The sequence below is a fragment of the Microcaecilia unicolor genome, chromosome 12 (assembly GCF_901765095.1).
Source record: "Microcaecilia unicolor chromosome 12, aMicUni1.1, whole genome shotgun sequence".
Lineage (NCBI taxonomy): Eukaryota > Metazoa > Chordata > Amphibia > Gymnophiona > Siphonopidae > Microcaecilia > Microcaecilia unicolor.
The window spans coordinates 55,380,172-55,397,391 of NC_044042.1; the positions used below are offsets into that span (position 1 = coordinate 55,380,172).

General features: G+C 43.4%; 1 protein-coding gene across 1 annotated transcript in view; it reads right to left on the bottom strand.

Moving 5' to 3' along the window:
* The window catches only part of IGSF9B (immunoglobulin superfamily member 9B), a 179,031-nt gene that overhangs the window by 30,010 nt on the left and 131,801 nt on the right, over positions 1-17,220 (bottom strand). The window contains exons 14-18 of the mRNA XM_030220462.1: positions 11,845-12,020; positions 9,612-9,838; positions 8,091-8,175; positions 2,428-2,589; positions 1,110-1,155 (exon numbers count right to left, since the gene is read on the bottom strand). Of these exons, the coding sequence (XP_030076322.1) occupies positions 1,110-1,155; positions 2,428-2,589; positions 8,091-8,175; positions 9,612-9,838; positions 11,845-12,020 (696 nt within the window). The remainder of the gene's footprint in view (positions 1-1,109; positions 1,156-2,427; positions 2,590-8,090; positions 8,176-9,611; positions 9,839-11,844; positions 12,021-17,220) is intronic.

A 17,220-nucleotide genomic window follows, 5' to 3' on the forward strand; every position in this document is an offset into this window, starting at 1 on the left:
AGAGGACTCCCACTCAGCTTAGAGGGAACAGTGGCTATAGCTATAAAGCACTAAGAAAGTAATACCATAACTGAACACTTCCATTTAGGTGCCCCGAGGCCACATGGTAGGTGTCTATTCTATAATAGAACTAGGGCATCTAGATTCCCTTATAGACTACCAGCATACCCCAGTGTTGACATGCCAAACACTTAAGCACCTGCCATTACACCAGCCTTAGAGCCGACATAAGTTCAGATGCCTAAATGTGGCAGGGACATGTATAACTAGAGTGGAAAAGTGAAAGCCCCACCTAAGTCCTGCCGACGCTCCTCCCCTGTGTATGCCCCCCTTGCCAATACATGCTGGACTAGAGTCAGTAAATGGTGCCCAAATTTGAGCGCTGCAAAAAATTCATGCAGAGCGCTATTCTAAAAACAATGCTCCAAGTTGCATGTCATTTATAGAACAGAACTTACAGCTGATTTCTGTGCCAAACTTTGGGTGCGAGGATTTCCACCAACTGAAACCTGACATAAATCCGGGCACATAAGTTAGGCCCGGATCCCCGGTATTCAGTAATACTGCGCCCATCTTTAGTGAATGTCTCTGACCAGTCCATGCCCCTCCCGTGGCAACACCCCCTTTTGAGTTCCACACTAAAAAATCTGCACGTGGCTCTTTACAGAATAATGTGTACCAAGATGCACATGCAAATCCACATTGTTGCCAATTAAAGCTAATAATTTATGGGTGGCACCCAATTAATGGCGCTAATTGGCTTGTTAAGTAATTTAGTTGTGCATGCATCTCAGAACAGTGCACTATTTTGCATGTGTAAATTTACACGCCATTTATAGAAACTTGGGGTGAATGTACATTAAGCAGGTGTTTGCAGAACAGTGCTTAGGCACCCTGGTAGCATTTATGTGGGCATGTGCACACATACCCACTTGAATGCCAGTATTCTAGACATTTATGTGTATAACATATGCACACATGTGGGCACCTAGGTTACAGAATTGCCTTTCACGAGATGTCTGTGACAGAAAGTCCATGCCACAAATTTCAGGTTATAGTCTTACCCCTATACCACAGTCCTCATCACAATCTAGCAAATAGATACTTACGGAGAATCCACACTTTTCCTGCAATGCGTAATCGAGAGAGGTGGGTCTGAAGGAGATAGAAAAGGGACAAAACAGAAATGGCTAAAGGAGGTACAAGCAGAAGACAGGAGAGTGGCAACCCTTAAAGGAAACATGAAGAGGGTATTTAAATATTTGTTGTATGTGTTTCCAAACTGGTAAATCCTATAGCAGTTCAATATATTCAATGCCTCAAAACCTTTTAATGGTTCAAATGTGAATTTATTAGAATTTATTTGCCACCTTTTGGAAGAAATTCACCCAAGATAGGACTGGCACAAGGGGATAAGTGTAGAGCAAACTCTAACCTGCCTGTATTTATAGAGCAGAAAAAAGGCCTTTCTACTGCACACATGATTACAGCCAGCTTGAATTCTTCACCTAGGTTTGATGAGGACAATAGCATTACCTCATCAGGCCTTGTCTCTCTGCTTAGGCTGACAGCCAATACAAGGAATGAGTGGCTTCCTTTGGTAGCATTTGACATCTGCTCATTGGAACCTGAATACAAACAGGCCACTTCTTCCTTTCTATTAGCTAGAGAGCCACTCAGATGAAATGCATTTACGTCAGAACATTATGCAGCTAACAAATGAAACTCAATATTGGGAAGAGTACATCATTCTTTCCCCATTCTAAACATGCATTTGTATAGCTCTCAACCTGTCATATCACTCAAAAGTGAGACTTCCTAAGTGTTCTGCTATTTGTAAAAGTGATGCACTTGAAGTATATGAAGGAGAATGATGTGGTATATTTCTATAAGAGAATATCATGCAAGATCCATCTACCATCACAGATCCTGCTTCATCTACAGCTTCCTCATTGTGTTTCCATCATCAGGATCCTATATATTTGTCCCATGCTTTCTTGATTTCTTATACAGGAGTTTGCCCCAACCAGATCCATTAGAGGGTTGTTCACAGGGCCAAAGTTAGGGGGCTACAAACAGAGCAGTTGACCTAGGCCCCCATGAAAGAACGGGCTTCCAAACCTACCTAAAGCAGAATAAATAGGCTGATTGTGGGTTTTAAAGCCCCCTGTCACATTTCTGCCCTGGACTCCAGCATGTTTAACAGCAGCCCTCATTGGTGAAGGCATTCATTACTCTTTCTGTACAGAAGCAGTTCCTTAAGTTGCTCCTAAGCCCACCCCCATCCAATCTCATATTATAACTCCTCATACTGGCGCTTCCTTTCCAAAGAAAACTCTAAAATACATGAATGTCTTAATCATGACAGTGGAGCCACCACCACGAGAGGATACTGAAAGGTAAACACACAAATACACCACTCCTTACCCTTTTTTCTCTTCAATTTGCGTTTACGTTGTTTGTTGACAAAACAGGCGGCCAGCGTGCTAAAGAGAACTGCAGCTGCCAGGAAACAAATCGTGGCGACAATCCCAGCCAGGACTGGTCGAGCCAACCCTTCATCCATTATGTCAGGTGGGGGAAATATGTCTGGAGAAAGAGAAGAAAGGAAAGCCACTGAATGCATGCCAACCTTTTCCTCTGTGTATTTAGGCATGACAGAAAAGAAATACGCTAGTAGAAAAAAAAATCAAGAGAAGAGAAGAAGGAATGGGAATATCTTAACACAAAAACAATGGAAAACTTGCACAAATCTGCTAGATCAGTGACCTGGCTGAAGACAGCAAGGACTAAGGATGCCTTAAAGGCAGGTGGTTGGATGTAGAGTGTATGATAGAAGGTTTCAGAGGGAGTACTGGTGCATGGTTCCCAGCCTCAGAGCCATTGCTACAGTCACTAGAGTGTGAAACGTGGGAGGGAGGGTCTATTAAAATAGGAAAGCCCCTAGAGAGCCATCTACACAGCAGGTTTCAGCTACTTGGGATCCAAATGGTGGCTACAAGAAGCATCATTAACTACCTCCAGGAAAGAACTGAAAACATACCTCTTCAAAAACTTCTGTAGGTAATCACACAGGCCACAAAGAACCTCGTCAAGTCACAACTGTAAAACACTACTGCAATTTCAATGAAAAGTATAAGCCATTTTGAACCGAAACTTGTTTTTTGTTAGTGGAGGAGTGGCCTAGTGGTTAGGGTGGTGGACTTTGGTCCTGAGGAACTGAGTTCAATTCCCGGCACAGGCAGCTCCTTGTGACTCTGGGCAAGTCACTTAACCCTCCATTGCCTGCCACATTGAGCCTGCCATGAGTGGGAAAGCGCGGGGTACAAATGTAACAAAAATAAAAAATAACCGTGGGATATAAGAATGCATAAATCCTATATAATAAAAAGCACCTCCAACATTCTGAAGCTGACTCTGTGGCACTGTGGCAGTGTAGGGTTCGTAAGTCTGTAGTTCAGCGTTTCATTGGCTCTCACTGTCCCCGCCCTCACGTCGAGGAAACGGAATGCTGTATAGTTGCCAAGCAAACAAATGTGACATCACAGGAACGAAGAACCAATCAGACAGAACGAAACTTGGAGGAGGGAAGTGGAGTGGATTGAATCTCTAACAAACAATCATATACAGGGAGGTACGAACATCAGTGGAGGCAAGTGCACAGAACGAAAGGGAAGACAAACATTTAATCACTTTGTCGCTCACACACATACACACACTCAATCGCTCTGTGTATCTCTCTCTTACACTGTCTGTAAAGCACACTGTCACTCTCAGTCTCTCACATGGGCAACTGTATGTTGCATTCTCACGAGTAAGGAGCTCTTCTGATGTGATTGTTAAACTGATTGAAGGGCCTGAACAAGGAAAACTTTTACCACATTGTAACACAGTTTACACAAAAACTATTGTATATAAAGAAATCTTACACATGTAAACAACAATTATATTCAGAATACAACCGTGGAAACATTAATGGTAGGAACTCATTACATTGCTAACGCCCATTTCATTGCGTTAAGAAACGGGCCTTTTTTACTAGTAAATAAATAAAAATAAATAAATGAAGGCTCAATGCACCAGGATCCCAGTGCTGCTTCCCAAAAAGCTTGACAAAATAAGGAGAAAAGAAGAATCACAGGGGCGAAAATAATGGAAATAAAATAAATAAATAACTGGTTTCCACTCCTAAGATCTAGAAGAAAATCTCTGTTGGTTGATACTGGATATTCCACTTTTAACTTAATCAGCCTCAAAACAGAGCACATAGGTAACATCAAAACTGTCAGATGTGCTGCAAAACTAATTTACAAACTCAACAACATGCAACAGCTCTCCTCATTCAGGTATTCTGAGCAGAAAGATGTTCTAATTCCCACAGAATATGGGGGTTCAGGGAGCCACCAAATATCAAACTGATCGGACAATCAGAATTTCCTAACAGCAGGGGAATTACCTCTATGAGGTAGATGTGTGCCGACCATAAATATATTGCAGCTTCTGGCATTATGCCCCAAATTCTATACACTTGTATGCACAACTTAGCACACACAGTTGTATATGAAAGTTACATAATAAGGTCAGTTGCGCACATAACTTGAAATAATAATGAGCTGATAATTGATGTTAACTAGCAATAATCAGCAATATGTTAATTGGCGCTAACTGTCATCAATTAGCATTTCACATGCAACTGACCTTAGTCAGTATTCTATAGCGAGAAAGATGATTAAGGGGATGGGACAACTTTCCTATGAGGAAAGGCTAAAGCGGCTGGGGCTCTTCAGCTTGGAGAAAAGGTGGCTGAGGGGTGATATGATAGAGGTATATAAAATAATGAGTGGAGTGGAAAAGATAGATATTGAGCGTCTTGTTTATGCTTTCCAAAAATACTAGGACAAGGGGGCATGCGATGAAGCTGGAGTGCAGTAAGTTTAAAACAAATAAGAGAAAATTTTTCTTTACTCAGCGCGTAATTCGACTCTGGAATTCGTTGCTGGAGAATGTGGTTAAGGCGGTTAGCTTAGCAGAGTTTAAGAAAGGTTTGGACGGCTTCCTGAAGGAAAAGGCCATAGAATGTTATTAAATGGACGTAGGGAAAAATCCACTATTCCTGGGATCTTGTCGGGTGATTGTGACCTGGATGGGCCACTGTCGGAGACAGGTTGCTGGGCTAGATGGACCTTTGGTCTGTCCCAGTGTGGCGATGCTTATGTCTTATGCATGCAAAATCCATAGTGAGCAACTGCAATAGGGCATGGGTTGGGGCGGGGTATGGGTGGGTCAGGGATGTGCCCAGGACTTGCGCCACGTTATAGAATATATGCAGTTACGTGCCTTTGAGCTGGCATAAGTGCTCATGCTTAAAGGTAGGCATGCCAAATACGGACTTACACTAGTATTTTATAACACCAGTCCCGTGCAGAACTGCTGTTATAGAATTAACACTTAGGCCTAGATTCAGTGCAGAAAAAAAATCGGCGCTCAATGCTATTCTATAATGGGCATTAAAAGATGGGAACCCATCATAGAATAGAATTCCCGCTGCCCAATTTGGTCGCACACATCCCTGCTATTCTATAACACTGTGCCCAAATTTTAAGAACGCCCCTGACCCGCTCATGCCTCCCATGGCCATGCTATGGGATTTGAGTATAGCATGTAGCAAGATGGGAACGCAAATTCAAACTGGTGCCAATTAGCACCCAATTATTGGCACTAATCGACTTGTTAGCCAATTTAGTAGGGTGCACATCTTAGATCGGCACCCAAATATTGGCGCCCAATTTTGCATCAACAAAAACAGAAGAACAAAGTCCCTCGCACAGTAAAAGACATGCAAACACAGCGAAGGTGACACCAAAAAAAAGGAGTTAGATAATGTGTAGATCATACATTCAATAGACTCGACACGAATCGTGTTTCAGCCACAGCGGCCTGCCTCAGAAGTCTCTTCAATTTGGACGTGTTCAACACTCTAGCTCTCATATAGCACCAGATTTCAATGCGCCTTTAAACAAGCAGTATCGTGGCTCAAGCTATCATAGCTACTGATACTACATGTTTATGTTTAAATCTCTTTATTAACACATCGTGTACACTGTACATTCATAGTATTTCAACCAACAACAGTACTAATACAACTGAATACTTTCATTCCTATGTCAGAATGACTAGTCATTTTCCTTTTAATTGCCGAACTCCTTCTGTGATTAACATTCACATGTTACAAAATATCTATATCTTCTAGTTTCCAATCTAACAAGTATCTACTAGAACAGTCCCCTCATCTTGCTCATCCTTCCCTAACCCCCCCTCCTTTTAACCCCCCCCCCCCCCTCTCTATTCCTTCCAATCCAGTGCACATTCTACTATATTATTGATTATACATTTGCATGGTGTTAAGTAGTAGACTTTGGGCTCTGCCTATACTACATGTTTAAAGGTGCATTGAAATCTGGTGCTATATGAGAGCTAGAGTGTTGAACACATCAATACTGAAGCAACTCCTGAGGTAGGCCGCTGTGGCCAAAACATGATTCATGTCGACGGGGGGGGGGGGGGGGGGGTTTGAGGGGGTACTGAGTACTGGCACCATTTCCACTGTCTGCTAAAATTGACCCATGGTCCCCAAGTTTTAATGAAAGAGCTCAGACTCTACACACCAATTCTGCCTTGTCATAGATTCTGTGACTGGTTGCAGGGGGCCTGGCTATTGTGGGGTGGATCCCTCAGAGATCAACCACCCCTAAAAGGTGGCCTGGCATTTGAGTACCAGTACCTTTTTCGCTAGAAAAAAATACAATGCGTGTCGAGTCCAGTGGATGTTTGAATAAAATCTTTGTAAGATCTACACATCATCTAGCTCCTTTTTTTTTTGGTGGGTTTCCTTGCCCAATTTTGCATGCCATACATAGAATCCAGGAGTTAGCGCTCAAATGTTTGGCATCTAAATCTTGGTGACCTTTCTTGAATTTAACCTCTATCAAGATCGTGGGCTTTCAAAACAGCTTTTCCAATAATCACCACAGGGGGGTGATGCTGCTTCAATCTGGATATTTTGTTGCACTGGCTATGCTATATTAGTAAGGATGACGTGCTGTCTAGTACTGGAGGTTGGCATGAGACAGGGTGAGATGGTTATCTCCCACTGCAATGGCCAGGCAGTGTATCACTACTGCAGTAGTGGACTAAGACCAACCCAGTTGAATGCATTAAATTCAGAAGCATTTTGGGACAAGCTCTAAATCCCCAGGGAAAAGTATCGCACTGGGTGATTTTATTCACAAACAGAACACATTGGTAATTTTAATTTAGCGGTGGGACATTTGGCTAGCCTAGTTGTTCTGTGTTTTTTGTTGAGGGTAAATGCATCAAGATGTTTCTGTTCTATGCATTACTGCTGTGTATATTACAGTGAGTGTGTTGTGGTGCTGCATGTGATGGGAAAACACTACAGCTATACATATGAGACACTATTAAATGCTGCTGTCTGAGTTGTGCTACCATTGCCATGTGTGTGTGACAATGAGTTATGGTATCACCGGCACTATGTATTTTCAACACGTGGCCAAGATTCACCATGAATTGCTGCTGCTGCTCCTCGGGAGAGGTGTTGTTTTAGTCCAGTAGGTGGAATTGGTTTTACTGCACCACTGGGTTGTTATATGCTAGTCCCTGACACAGCCCTTTAGGAGGGTGAAACACGGCCGTGTCGGGCTTATTTTAAATAATGCGGTGAATATATTATTTTTCTCAACATTGCCATTGGCGATTCGCATCTTTTTTTCTATTCCGTTTTCAACACTGCTGCAGTGTGAACTGTAACGTGTGTCACAGTAGCATTGTGGTGTTGGCTGTGTCATGTATTGCAAAGTGTGTGTGTGTGTAACGCTGTTGTCCAGTTACACCCCACTACTTGGCTTATTATACTCTACCGTACTGTTTGCTGGTGTCACTGTTGTGGTGCCCCTTCTGCCAGCTTTTACTGCTAAGTGTGAATACTGCATTGCAAAGCTAATGTTTCATTACAAGGAGCTGAAGAAATCTGAAGGTTCAGAGGTTATTCAACGCCCCTAAACACCCCTTACCTGTGCTGGAAACCCCAGCAACATTACTGGGCTCGCTGACCATCTCCTGCATTACGGCCAGTACACGGAACTCATACCAGGTATCCTGTATCATCAAAAAGAAAAATTGCCATGAACAGAACAGCTGAATTCTGGAAGGTTACACAAACAGCTTTCCAGGCCTACCTCCATCACAGGAACCCAGTGGTAGGGATTAAACAGTAAAATGGAATTGTGCTAGGAGTGGAGGAGTCGCCTAATGTTTAGTGTAGTGGCCTGCAAACCATGGGAACCAGATTCAATTCCCACTGCAGCTGCTTGTGACTCTGGACAAGTCTCCAGGTACAAAATAAGTATTTGTACATAATATGTAAGCTGCTTTGATTGTAACCTCAAAAAGGCAGTATATCAAGTCCCGCCCCCTTACTTCTTAGGATTCTGTCAGGTAATTGTGATTTGGACTGGCCACTGTTGGAAGCAGGAAAGGGAGAAGAGAGGGTTCCAAGTACAACAAGAAACCAAAGCAAACAAAAAAGCACAAGTGGACCTTCAGGAACAGGACAAAGGGTTCGTTTATTGAAGGCACCCAACATGGGCCATGTTTTGGCGACCAAGCACCTGCATCAGGGGTCAAAGCAAGTTTAAATGTTCATGTATAGGTGGCTCACATAACGTTGCCACTGTTAAAGAACAAAAATGCAAAGGTCCCGCTTGAAGCTGGGAAACAGAAACACTTCTGAATGATATCAATCCTTCACTCCTGTGCCAAAAAAAGCCGTCAAAGAGTCTCCTCAATAAAAGAAACCTTTGTCCTGTTCCTGAAGGTCCACTCATGTTTTGCCCACTGTTGGAAGCAGGACATGGGCATCATGGACCTTTGGTCTGACCCAGGGGCCGATGCTCAAAAGCTAACGCCAGTGGTACGAGGAGTTAGTGATGAATTAGCGCCCACATTCACATGTACAGAATGTTCAAAAGGCTCGAGCGTGGGTGTTAATGTGTGCACTAAAGATGGTCATGAATTGTTTTTAAATGCATTCAGATGGATGATAATGAGGTCAGTCGGTAGTCCCTCCAAATGCTCAGATGGCAGCGCTCAAGCAAATTACGGACTTAAAGCTGAAAATACTGCCAGCTCAGGGGCAGCATAAAAGGTTTTCAGGACAGGATTCCTTGTGAATTGCTTACACTAAACTGCCAGTCTTGCTTTCTTTTGCAAGCAGAAGGAAGATCGCGAATCTTCTAAGCGCGAATAGTAAGAAATAAACGTTTGTGCGTGAGCCCAAGCAGAACCGAAAGTGAAAGCACACTTTGGCACCTGCATATCTGCACTTTCTTGTCACTTTTATGGAGTTCCTTTTCGTGTTACAGTTAGATTTTTATGTGAACCGTTTTGACTTGTTATGCAATTAAGGCGGCATATCAAAACCTAACAAACAATAAATGATACTTGCTTCCTAACTTTTGGCAGTTCCTTATAAAATTACTTCTTGTGTTTCTAGGAATGTATGGGCTGAGTCTGTAAATTCTTCCTCTACTCACCTGAGACAAATCCTTCGCTAACAAGTCATTGTCATCTCCCAAGATGGCATCATCCAAAATTTCCCATTGCTCCCCTACTCGGAATTCCATGACATAACGATCAATGGGCAAACTGTGATTGGCTGGAGGGAGCCATGACAACAGGATTCCTTGCTGCGTTCGATTGGCTGTGAGGCACCTTGGTGAGGTAAGCAGCACCGGGGGTTCAGGAGTTGTTATTGGAAAGGCTGCAAATATAGGAAAAACAAAGACCAGGGGACACTCAATCAAATTGCATGGGAATACTTTTAAAACAAATAGGAGGAAATATTTTTTTTTACTCAAGAATAGTTAAGCTCTGGAACTCTTTGCCAGAGGATGTGGTGTTGACAGTTAGTGTATCTGGGTTTTAAAAAGGTTTGGAGGAAAGGTCCATAGTCTGTTATTGAGATGGGGGAAGCCACTGCTTGCCCTGGGATTGCTAGCCTGGAATGGTGCTACTAATTGTGTTTCTGCCAGGTACTTGTGACCTGGATTGGCCACTGTTGGAAGAGGATAATGGGCTGGATGGACCATTGGTCTGACCCAGTATTGCTGTTCTTATGTTCTAACTTTAAAAAGAACAAAAGCAAAAACAAAGACTGGAACAGAGTCATCTTCTGTGCAAAGTCACGTCTCTCTCTCTCTCTCTCTCTCTCTCTCTCTCTCTCTCTCTCTCTCTCTCTCTCTCTCTCTCTCATTTATCAGACTAATAACTTGAATTCTGTTTTTTTCTGACCCCCAGGCACACAGCCATAGATGGGATTTAGATGTTAAAAGCAGAAAGGTCTCTACTTGCCATTTCCAACATGTTCAATACTATTATACCAGCAGAATCTCCAACCTGTTCGAAGACCAGAAGAGTCTCTAACATGTTCAACATCTGTACATTAACAGCGTCTGCTGCAAGTTAAACATCTGTATACCATCAGAATCTCCAGTATGTTCAGCCTCAGTATATAAGCAAAGTCAGCAGTATGTTCAGTATCAATGTCTTATTAGATTCCCCAGCGAATTCAACATCAGCAGAGTCCCCAGCTTGATCAATACCAGTAGAATCTTCAGCTTCTTCAATGCCTGTATACTACCAAAGTCTCCAACACCAACACTAGCAAAGACTCCAGCATATTCAACAGCAGCAGAGTCCCCAGCTTGTTCAACAGCAGCAGAATCTCCAGCACATTCAACACCAGCAGTCTCCAGCATGTTCCATGCCTGTATGCTACCAGAGTCTCCAACACCAACACTAGCAGAGACTCCAGCATATTCAACAGCAGCAGAGTCCCCAGCTTGTTCCATGCCTGTATACTCCCAGAGTCTCCAACACACTCAACAACAGCACATTCAACAGAGACAGAATCCGCAGCATGTTGAACAATGACAGAGTCTCCAGTATGGTCAATGCCTGTACACTACCAGAGCCTCCAGTACATTCAACACCAGCAGATAAGGGCAGCAATTTTCAACCATACCTATTTACCATTGAAAACTGACCTGTAAATGTACTTACAGGTGATATTTATATATTAGCAATGTAATGCAAAGTCCTGTACAGTTATTGTTATTATTCTTGAAGCATGATTAATCAAATTATTAAAAATGTAGGTGTTGGTATTCAAAGTAATTTAACCGGGCAGCAGAGTTTCTGCCCAATTAAATTGTGGCAGCTGGTCCAGAAGCCGATAATCAGCAGCACTTAACCAGACATTTCCCCTGTATATCCACTCTGATCACCACAGCACTCTCTGGTTAGTGCTGGAGCAGTCTCGGAGCAGGGTCGGGAGTTATACAGGCACAAAAAGCAGTCCTAACCTTGCCCAGTTAGCTATGCAGGTATGGCATTGAATAGCAGCCATACCCAAATAACTTCCCAGTGCCACCAAAGATCTGCATATGCAGTCCTGGTGCCCAAAAAGGCCTGAGAACCATAGTGGCCTGAGAATCATGGTGAATATCTGGGTCTAATTTAAGACTACAGTGGTCAGTGTTTAAAGAAACGCTGATCGCTGCCAGCTGAATACTGGCCAGCATATATTTTGATAAGCAGGATTTCAAGCATTAAAAATAAATAATACTGCAATAATTTGGGAACAAGTCTGCAACATGTCACAGTAGTTCTGAGCAATTTTACATGGCATTTTACATTGCCAAATCATTTATCATCAGCGTTTGATTTCAGTGCTACTGGACCAGATGTACCTGCTCCATAACCTACCTAGAGTATTCATGGTGAGCACCTCACTGAATGAGCTGGTTCCCAGCTTATTTTGGGCCAGAACACTGAACTGGTAGGCAGTCTCGGGTTCCAGGGTATCCACCAGTAGCCAGTTGGGCCCAGAAGGTACCGGCAGTGAAAGCCAATCATGTGGTCCAAACTGTGCTCTTTTCATCCTGAGTGGAGATAAGTTGATAAGACAGATTTTATTTTATACCTCAGGGTTCTTTTCTCAGATGTTAAATGAGACAGAAGAGAAAAAGCAAGAAAGAGGACAGAGATATACAAAAGACATAAGGGAAAACAGGGACAAAAAGGCACATACAAACATAGGCAAGGATTCATACACACAATAAGAGGGAAAAAATAGAGAAACATGTGAGTATAAATAGAGGGGAAGACAAAGAATAAAATAGCAAAAGAAGACAGAGAGTAACACTAAACAGGAGACAAGGAGGAGGGTGGTGGAAAGTGTACATACGTGACAGAAGATAACGGACAGATAAGTAGGAAGGACAGAATTAAGGTAAGAGACAGGACAATGGAAGGATTCTGAACACAAATGGAATGAAAACAAGGGATGAACACAAATATACAAACATAAAGAAGACAGTGAGAAAGAATGCTGCTGCATCCTGTAAAAAAAAATGCAAGATGTACACATGATCCCAACTAGATTTGAACTTGATTTATAATGTAAAACAAATCTACTCATTTAGAACCTTGTGATTCAACCAGCTACCATCCAATCCATAACTTTCATGGTTAGTCATAAGATTCACAATCAAATATTTCTTAAGTGTCACTTGCTAGTGTCACTGCCATTGGCTCCTTAGGTACAAGAAGTCTCTAAGCATGTGACACAGAAATCAGTCCGCCCAATATTCAAAAGGGTTTAACCAGGCAGGAGTAAGTGACTCGGCACATGATAATCAGGGCACTTAACCAGTTATTGCCGCTAACAGACCATCCTCTAGCCGGTTAGGTTAGGGGCGGGACCATGGGCAGAGCACCTACATAGCCAGTTAGCGGCAATTTCCAGTTAGCAAAAAGGCTGTCCTAACTTTTGGTGAAGGGGTATGAAAGCAAAAAGGCAATCGGGCCACAAAATCCACCATGGAACAAAAGACGAAGAGCAGACCATGCTGAAGAAGATGCTGTTTTTATTAACGCTCCCAAGATACACTCTCAAATGCCCAACGTGGCCATGTTTCACCTAGAATGCAGGCTGTGTTAGGGGAATACAGTACTCTTTGGTCTACTCAATTTGTTTCTCCCTTGTTCTGGGTCCAACTAATTCAGTATGACAACACACATGAGGAAGAACTGAACACCTATTATAAGCAGAGTACGAAAAGAAAAGTAAATCTTCCTTCCTCGCATTCCTGCATGAAATAGGTGTTCAGTTCTTCCTCATGTGTGCTGTCGTACTGAATAAGTTGGACCCAGAACAAGGGAGAAACGAACTGAGTGGACCAAAGAGCATTGTATGCCCTGACGCAGCCTGTATTCTAGACGAAACATGGCCATGTTGGGCATTTGAGAGTGTATCCTGGGAGCGTTAATAAAGACTGCATTTTATTCAGCAAAGTCTGCTCTTCGTCTTTTATTCTAACTTTTGGTGCTACGGTTAACTGGGCACTGATCTGGTGTCCAATTAACTTCCAGATGACTGCTGAAACACAGATATTCAATATCAGGAGCCACGCGTGCCCCGGCATTAATATCCAGAGTCAGTTCAACCCGTGGCTGTGAGCAGCTCAGACGCTGCTTACTGGCGCAGGCTGAATATCGGGTGGAATGAGACTACACCACTGAGAGACAGCAGCTAAGTTTGCCCATGTTGCCTCTAGTGGGGGAGTTCAGCTACCATTACATGACATCCAAAGGGCTAAGAGGAGTGTGTCAGTCAACTGGGCAATTTCATGAATTGAACAGTGTGCAGGACCAAAGAATTTTCTGTTTGTTTTTTTATTTTTCTGAATTTTTCCTGATTGTTGGGTGAATTCTTTTTTCAGTTTGTGTCACACATTCATTTTAATAACATTTTTTGTGCACGCAGTAGAACGTTTTAACATGTGCAATTCAATTGTACACACATTAATTCATAATTTTATGCATGTACAATCCATTTTGTTTGCACTAAAATTAAGGTACACAGCAAACCAAATGCATGCTAAAAAATGCACATCCTTATTAAACACCGTTTATGCTTTAGCACATTGATAAATATTCCTGTTTATAATGCCACAATCAACTCGTTCTATTCAATTGGCTCTGTACCAAAGTATAGACTCTCTCGTCATCATCAAGCGCCATCTTCATTATGAAGGGTGGCTACTATGGCGTGCTAGATCTCTTGATGCTCACTTTTTCTCTTTACTTGGTGCTATGTTTCCAGTACACTTGTGTTTTCATTTGCAAAGAACAGGGAAACAAACAACAAATTTCTCATACTGTTTGTGTCGCTTTTGCATCTGAAATGTGTTACTTTGGATACCTGCTAGTTAAAAAAATGAAAAAATGTGGTTGGATCTTTAAGTTGAGGCTTGCAACTCCCCTGCCATGCTTATGAGAAAAAAAAAGCTTTGGGCAGATCTTGCATCCCAAGTTCTCCAGTCCAGTCTTCATAAAAGAAAGGACCACCTTACCTCTCTTCCAGCTCTAGTGTTGATACGAAAATTGCAGACTAGTTGCATAGCTAGTGTAGTGTTCTGTTGTGGTCAAAACACAGGACTATGCCAGTAGCTCCACTAATGTAAAGTTGCACTGACAATGGAATGCTACGCTGGTGATGCAGCACAGATACTCATTACACCAATGCTGATGTCAAGCCAGAACCAGATAAGTGAAGGAGTACCTAATACTTAGTGCAGTGGCCTGAGAACCATGGGAACTGAGTTCAATTCTCACTGCAGCTCCTTGTGTCTCTGGGTAAGTCACTTAACCCTCCACTGCCTCAAGTACAAAGTAAGTACATGTATATAATATGCAAACCACTTTGATTGTAATGACAGGAAGGCAGTACATCAAATTCCATCCCCTTTCCCTTTCTAACAGGAAGTTTTGCTTCTGGGTTGGCCTGGAGGAGCCTGAAGGGGGATCCTGGGTGAATATATATCTGAAAGTTTGGGTGGGTGGGTAGGAGTAGATCCACAGTAAATGCCATACTCTCACTAGATTCACTGCGGATGTGGAAAAAAACATTTTACCGCCCCCTGGGAATGGTAAAAAGCCTTGTTACTGCGGTAAAAAATCCTTTCCTCCATTTCCGTCCTCATCCCCACGGGCGTCACTTACATTTTCCTGCAGCCGGCAGTGATTCAAAGTCACAGGCCAGCTCCGTATTTTTCCTCCTGCTGCATCCTACTCTCTCTACTGCAACTTCCTGTTTAGCATCAAAACAGGAAGCTGCAGTAGAGAGAGCAGGATGCGGCAGCAGGAAGGCCATGGAGTTGGCCTGTGATTGAATCACTGCAGGAAAATGTAAGTAATACCTGTGGTGAGGAGGAAGGGAAGGGAAAGGGTTTTTTGTCCAACAGATACCGAGCCTGGGATCACCCAAGGCATTTTGCAGCTTGTCAGCTCCGGACCGATTAGGGCTCCAGAAGGTGACAGTAAGGTGCTGCTACTTACGACGTGAAGCAGATGTGCCTGCCATCCTTCAGCGCCCTGAACTCCAGACTTACCCTATTCTGCTACAAAGTGAGCCCCGCCATCCCCCCCATCTCTATTTGCCAGTTCTTCCTCCTCCTCCTCCTCTTCAGGTGGCAGGGCCAGACCACCTGCAATGCCTCAGAAAATTCCACCCTGTGCAAATGCACAGGTTGCTCCCCTGTTGTACTGGCTACGGTAGGGTCTGAGGTACAACAGAAGCAGAGCTGGGGACAAGGGATGTGACTTGTCATAAAGGAGTGGTCTGGTTTGAGTAGTTAGTTCCAAAGTTGGCTTACAGTAGTCCATTCTTAAATTCTTTCCTTGCAGTCCCCAGTATGGCTTCTTCCCCTATACCCCGCTTCCTCTTCCTCATGGATATCTTGCTATGTCTTCACTCAGTAACCAGTACATATCATTGGTGAAATCCATTAGCAGATGGAGTCAGAGCTTGCAGGGATGGGGACGGGGACAGAGCTGAAGGGGACAGAGACAGAGCTGAAGCGGATAAGGCGGGGATGGTGACAAACATTGTCCCCATGTCATTCTCTAGGTAGAAAGCCTGAGAACTGCTGAACTGTTTTTTTTAAGGGCTTGCAGGAGGTTTGGAGGGGGGGAAGGGCTCTAGACCACAAACAGCATATGGGAGGAGGGAATCAGGAGAGTACGCACCACCAGGAACTGTTTCCTTTCATTTATGTAAACAAAAAAGAAATTAAAGAGAGATAAAACAGGACATAAAAGCAAAGTTTTTGACTTTGCACCCCTATCTTCCAGATCTAGATGAGATCTTTAGTATCAACCTATTCGACTTAACTGTGTATTGATCTTTTCCTCAGATCCCCAAGCTACCTTGTTGCAAGTGTTTAGGGAAAGGGGGTGAGGAGAAAGAGAGTCAGAAGACAGTGCACATGTATGATGGATGAGGCAGGTGGTGAGATTAATCAGGCTCAAATGCTTGAACATATAGACACCCAGGACACTGGATGTGCAAATCATTTATCCATATAGGACTAGATTCTATATATAGTGCCAGACCCCCCCCCCCCCCACACACACACACACACACTTAGCACTATTCTATTACATTAGCTGCAGTTTATAGAATACGCTTAGCGCCTGGACCTGCGACTACATTTAGGCACAACCATTTATGCCAACTAAAAACCTGGTGTAAAGGCCCGTGCCTAAGTTACATGTGGATCGAGCGTATTCTGTAACAGTACACGTGGAGGGGCATAATCAAACGGGGCAGGCCATCTATATGGCCGGCCCAGTAAAGCGGCGTCCCGATCGTATTATCGAAATAAGATAGCTGGCTATCTTTCGTTTCGATAATACAGTCGGAGCCGGCCAGATCTCAGCATTTAGGCCGGCTTTAGAGATGGCTGGCATTGGTTTCCGGCGATAATGGAAACTAATGCCGGCAATCTCAAACCCGGCCAAATCCAAGCCATTTGGTTGTGGGAGGAGCCAGCATTTGTAGTGCACTGGTCCCCCTCACATGCCAGCACACCAACCGGGCACCCTAGGGGGCACTGCAGTGGACTTCAAAAGCTCCCTTACCTTGGGTGCTGAGCCCCACAAATCCCCCCAATACCCACTCTCCACAACTCTACACCACTACCATAGCCCTAAGGGGTGAAGGGGGCACCTACATGTGGGTATAGTGGGTTTTGGGGGGAGTTTGGGGGGCTCCCATTTACCACCACAAGTGTAACA